The sequence below is a fragment of the Etheostoma spectabile genome, chromosome 3, assembly GCF_008692095.1.
Source record: "Etheostoma spectabile isolate EspeVRDwgs_2016 chromosome 3, UIUC_Espe_1.0, whole genome shotgun sequence".
NCBI lineage: Eukaryota > Metazoa > Chordata > Actinopteri > Perciformes > Percidae > Etheostoma > Etheostoma spectabile.
This window is the reverse complement of record NC_045735.1, coordinates 1,055,159-1,060,806: the sequence shown is the minus strand read 5'-3', so window position 1 is coordinate 1,060,806 and position 5,648 is coordinate 1,055,159. Positions and strand designations below refer to the sequence as shown.

Below are 5,648 nucleotides of genomic sequence, written 5' to 3'. Positions count from 1 at the left end.
TGTGTGTGTGTGTGTGTGTGTGTGTGTGAGAGAGCCACTTTACGTAGGGAATGTGCAATAGTGTGTGCGTGTGTGAGCCTGCTTTACGTAGGGAATGTGCAACAGAGTGTGTGTGTGTGTGTGTGTGTGTTATTGATTAAGATGCTGTTTGTCCTGGAGAACTAGTATCATTCAGACCTATTCACTCGGTCAGTCAGCTGTTCAGCTAGCAGCCTCTCTGTGCTCGACTCGTCTCCCTAAAGGAGTCCCTCTGGACCCCAAAATGCTTCCATCAGCTTGATTTCAGGGACAAACTGGAGAACTCACACTAAATAAAAACGCATTGACAACTTCATGTTCCCTAAAGTAGCAGACCTTCACTTTTCTTTTCTTTTTAACTGTGGTTGCTATGTACAATAGAAGGATCTTCATATATTAATATTCTTCATCTTTCCTGTTTTTTTCCTTCCTTGTGGTCGAGTCAATATTCCCATACACGTTTGTCCTTTTTCGTATTCATAAAGTATTTTCAGTATTTACATTATAAATTATTACACAGTCTTGTGATAAAATAAATAACTTAAATATAATGAGCCGTGGCTTTTGCATGAATGGGAGACGGGAGGGATCGGATGTGAGACGGATGGAGCCTCGCTCCTTGATGCTTCAGGGCTGCAGACCAGGAGGAAAAACCATCTCCGTTTGTTTGATGCAGTCTTTCTGCAGAGAATAACGGAGAGGTGAGGTGAAGGTGGGGGGGGGCTGAAGCACCAGGGATACACTTCCCAAGCTGCACAAGGTGAGAAACCCTCCCTAAAGTTTGAAGATTCAGGAAGTGTTTCCCCCCCCCCAACTGGCTGACGTGTGAGTGAAATCCGTAGGGAAGAGGGTTTGACTCGTGTCGGGTATAGAGGGTTATACTGGCGAGTTATGCTGGCGGTTTAATACTGCAGGGGTGGGTGGGGTGTCTCATTGTTGTCCCCTAGTTTGACATTTTTGGGGATCGGTGGAGAGATGGATGGAGAGAGGGATGAGTGCAAAGCTTCTCCTTCAGCTATACCACCGTGCCGCTCGGAGAGTTCCCGTTCTGTGCTGTCAAGTTCTGATCAGAGAGACAAAACATAAAAGAAAAGTTAGACACTAGAGACAATCAGACCCAGAAAATCTGTACTCCACTTTAAAGTGCAGGAAGATAAAAAGCCAACTTTGCGCCGGAGAAGAAAGACAAAATCATCTCCAACTGTTGAGTCATTTCTCGCAGTCTGAAATATCCACCAGCTGATCTATCTACTCAAAACAAACTGATTACTGACTTGCAATGAAGGAATAGAAGTGAACTAACCTAAGTTATTATTATTATTATTATTATATTATACTTACAACAGCGAGTAGGCTTAAGGCTAAATACCATTCCCATTACATTAGCATCATGATGAACGTCCCGATAGTAGGGGTGGGAATCACCAGTGATCCCACGACACGATATCATCACGATACTTATGTCAAGATACCATATTATTGCGATTTTAAACTAATTGCAATATTCTGCGATATATTGAAATGTATTACTTTTTTACAAATTCAAATTTTTCCCTATTTCCAAGTTGTGTATGTTCACAAAAGGAAATTTTGTCAACATCAGTTTTATCTAAAAATATACATTTCTCTGTTTGTTCATCTCCCTTCACCTTTATTGCTGCAAAATGGGATTGTCAAGCAGACAAACTGACCAACACGTACTAATAGGTCGATACTTGGCGTCTGCAAATCAATACAGTATTGCCACGGAAAATATTGTGATACTATGCTGTATCGATTTCACCCCCCACCCCTACCTTATGGAAGTAAAACCACACCGCTTATTTAAACAGGAACTAAATATGAAGATGAGAATCCTGAAAGGTAGAAAATAATTTCAGAAAAAAATATATCAATCGCCCCTTCACCGATACATCAAACTCTAATGGACATTTTAGCCGTCATCATCTTGTTTCTGTTCGTCTTCTCTCCATCATCATGTTTTAACTCCTCAACAGACAGATGGGCTGATTTTCGGTTTTAACTGACATTTAAAGGGATACTTTGCCGACATTCAACCAACTTCATATCATAATGCTGGTATGGGTAAATCAACTACGTTAAAAGGTCCCTCCATCTTACCAGTGCCCAGATCTCCTTACTCACAGGCCAGCAGAAGAACACAGGGTGACTCTGAGGGCTGTTGCTCCAACTACAGATTGAATTGTTGCACACGGACACAAACAGTATAGAAGTGAATCAAGAGAAAGCCGCCCCGCTCTCTCCTTGTCAAACTCAGACTGAACTCCGATTCAATTGTAAACTAAATGTAAATGTGCGTATTTATATAGCGCTTTTTCCAGTCTTAACAACTGCTCAAAGCGCTTTACATCTACAGGAAACATTCACCATTCACACACACATTCATACACTGTGGCCGGGTGCCGTACAAGGTGCCACCTGCTCCATCAGATAAACCCTCACACCACATTCACACTCCGATGCGCAGCACCGGGGGCAACTCGGGGTTCAGTGTCTTGCCCAGGACACTTCGCAATGACTGCAGTGGCGGGGATTGACCACCAACCCTCCAATTGGCAGGCAACCGCTCTACCACTGACCACAGCCGCCCGGGACTAGAATTGCTGATCAAATGTGCACCAAGATTTGGTTACGGTGTTGCCTGCTTCTTGCCTGAAATGCTGAAATACAACATCTTGTAAAGAGGAAGTGAACAGGAGATACCACGGGCCCATTTTCTCAGTTTTTTCTGGCCATGTAGCGCCAATTTCAAAAATCTTTGCGCCATCCTGCTGCATAGACGTCCACGATAAATAAAAACCAATCAAAAAACACCATTATTCTTTATCCATGACTTTAATCATAATAATAAATCAATGTTAGTTGTAGCTAAAGCATGGATGTGTTTTCTGCTGAGAGGGTTAACTGATGACTTACCGCCTTCCCCGGCCGCGCCCAGGTGCAGATGAGCCCCTCTTGGCAGGCGGTGATGATGCAGTCGTCCATGAACACCAGGACTGTCAGCCTCTCATGTGCAATCTTCTTGCACACCAGCGGCTCCAGCAGCGGCACCTCGTGCATGCGCGGGCACAGCGTGGTGCCCAGGACCTTGGCGGCGTCCAGCCGGTTGCTCCTCGGCGCCACGTTGATCTTATCGTTGCTTTTGCTGATGTTGCCCAGGCTGTGGTACCTCTTGTGCTCTTTCTCCACCCCGCTGCTGCACCCGGACTTGTCCGACTTGCGCTCCTGGAGCGACAGCGTGGCGAAGCGGCCGATGCTGAACGGGGTACTGTTTCCTCCTCCGGTGCTCCCTCCGCCTCCCCCGCCTCCTCCCCCGCCCTCCGAGGCGCCCTGGCCCTTGGAGACGTTTGCCACGGCAGGGTGGGGCAGAGAGTTGGAGCGGGAGAGGGAGCGAGGAAGGGGTAAGGGGAGGGTCGGCGGGTTGGCGGTGCCGGTGTTAGTGTTAGGCGGATGATGGTGCCCCTCAACCGTTGCACCTCCTCCCCCAACTGAGGTACTGTTGACCCCCCCGCTGCCTGAGTTGGACAGCGAGGGCCCAAAAGTGTTAGTAAAAGCACGGGACAGCGGCAGGCGTGGGTATAAGACGTCATCCGTCAAGTCCCACAGACAGAACTGGGTGTCCTGGCCCACCGAGCCAAACCGGTACGTGACCGACGCCGAACCGCCACCTTTAGAGCTGTGCCGAGAAAGACGCGACAACGTGCTACTCGTTCGGACCCGGCCGAAGTGCATGGAGTTATTTGGTGCTCCCTGGTGGAGGTCCTCCTCGCTGCCGCTAAGCTCCATCGGCTCCTCATCCTCTAGGGAAGTCGTGAAGGGGTCAAACGCCACCACATTGACCCAGGACTTGTGGCCATGGCCTCTTGCAACCACACGGCTTTCTGCAAATGACCAGACAGTAACCAGGTCGTCCTCCCCGCCGGTGGCGAGGTATTTCCCATCGGGGCTCCACGAGACGCACAGCAGCCCGCCGAAGTAGCTCTTCATCACCCCCTGCAGCTCCATCGAGTCAAAGTGGAAGACACGCAGGCAGCCGTCCTGACCCACGCACGCCACATGCACGCCATCCGGGGAGAACGCAAACTCGTTGAGGCCCCCGTCGCCCACGGCCCATCGTAACAACGGGTTGCGCGGCGTCTTGGTCTTGCAGGCGTAGACGGTGAAGCCTTCTCCCTGGCGCAGCAGAGAGTACTGCGGGGCCGTGGTGCCACATGGGTGGTCCACGTTGTAGAGGTAGAGGTGGCCGCTGGCATGGGAGGCCAGGAACAGGTTCTCAGACTTGGGAAGCCATTTTAGACACGTCACCTTGGATTTGTCTATCAACCTCTGGAAAACAGGAAGGAGGTGTACAGAGGAACGATAAGGAGAGAGGATTTCGAGAAAAATAGGAAAGAGGGAACAATGGAAGAGGTGATAAAAGAGAGGAGGAATGGGAAGAAAAGAGTAAAAAGCAAAATATTACAAACACTTTTTGTGCTTTGATGTGGACACTATGTCACCTCATTGCTGGTAAAATGTGAGAGAAGCAAAATGAGAAGGAAACATGGGGAGAGAGGTTTGCAGAGATCAAGAAATAGCAGAGACAGGCAGAGACAGGCAGAGACCAACAGAGACAGACCAGGGGATGGAAGATGAGGAACAAAAGAAAATCCCACAGGAGGTAAAAAGATTCAGGAGACACCTAAACACAAAGTCTATCTGCACACAGTCGTGCACACATACGCCTTTAATCTCCTAAATTGAATTGGGAATCCCATTAAAGAGAATCCCATTAAAAATAAAGAAGCAGTTCAGGAGACGGAGTAAGTGATTGTTAAAGGGATAAAAGCTGAAGACTTCTAGGCTACATCACAGCATCCAAACTAGGGCATAAAAGAAAATCAATACAAGAAGGACAAATGACTTCTGTTGCACTGTAGCAGCAGGTTTTAATCACGACAACACACAGAGCTGTAACCCCCCGCTACTTTAACAGCACAAGGAGAAAAACAGACAAATACAATACCTCCTCATTGAAGAGTTTACTGGTCTCCTTCTTGATGGGGTCGAGATACTGGACCTGTCCGGCTGAGAATCCCACGATGAGAGCTACACTCTCCGCTGTGGCAGAGTGCTGGTTGAAGTCGTGACACGTTGGCTGAGTCCCCTTGTAGATCCTCTTGTCTATCGGCTTACTGAGGTCCACAGCCTGCAGATCAGAAGAGTCAAGTTATCACAAAGTGGGTTCTGGGGACGTTCAGAAGGTCCTCGAAGGGGTTTCATTTGGGATCCATTTAAAAGCAAGAGTCCACACACCAATTTATCACAGTTACTTACACCTGCTGACAATGTATCTTACATTTCTGGGACAATTTATCATTCGGTGATTTCTATTTTGACAAGTGATCATCAAGAGTAGATGACACAAAAAAAATTCCTTTGAAATATTTCCACAGCTACACCAAAGTTAGCAAAACATTTTTTTCAAATAGTAAACAACAGCTTTTGGTGTCAAAATGAAGGAGCAAAGTTTTTTTTCTTTTTTACGAGCTGCTGTGTCCGCCATTATTCAACAACCATCCAGGGAGAAATCCATCAAACATGACTCAGAGACCGCTGAGGTTTCTCCC

The 5,648-nt window shown here is 47.5% G+C and overlaps 1 protein-coding gene across 1 annotated transcript in view; it reads right to left on the bottom strand.

The window, feature by feature from the left end:
• Positions 1-127: 127 nt before the first annotated feature.
• zmp:0000000529 (WD repeat-containing protein 20) overlaps positions 128-5,648 on the bottom strand; it is a 9,247-nt gene continuing 3,726 nt past the window's right edge. Inside the window, exons 2-4 of the mRNA XM_032506598.1 lie at positions 5,045-5,227; positions 2,956-4,365; positions 128-1,081 (exon numbers count right to left, since the gene is read on the bottom strand). Of these exons, the coding sequence (XP_032362489.1) occupies positions 1,034-1,081; positions 2,956-4,365; positions 5,045-5,227 (1,641 nt within the window). The 3' untranslated portion in view covers positions 128-1,033. The remainder of the gene's footprint in view (positions 1,082-2,955; positions 4,366-5,044; positions 5,228-5,648) is intronic.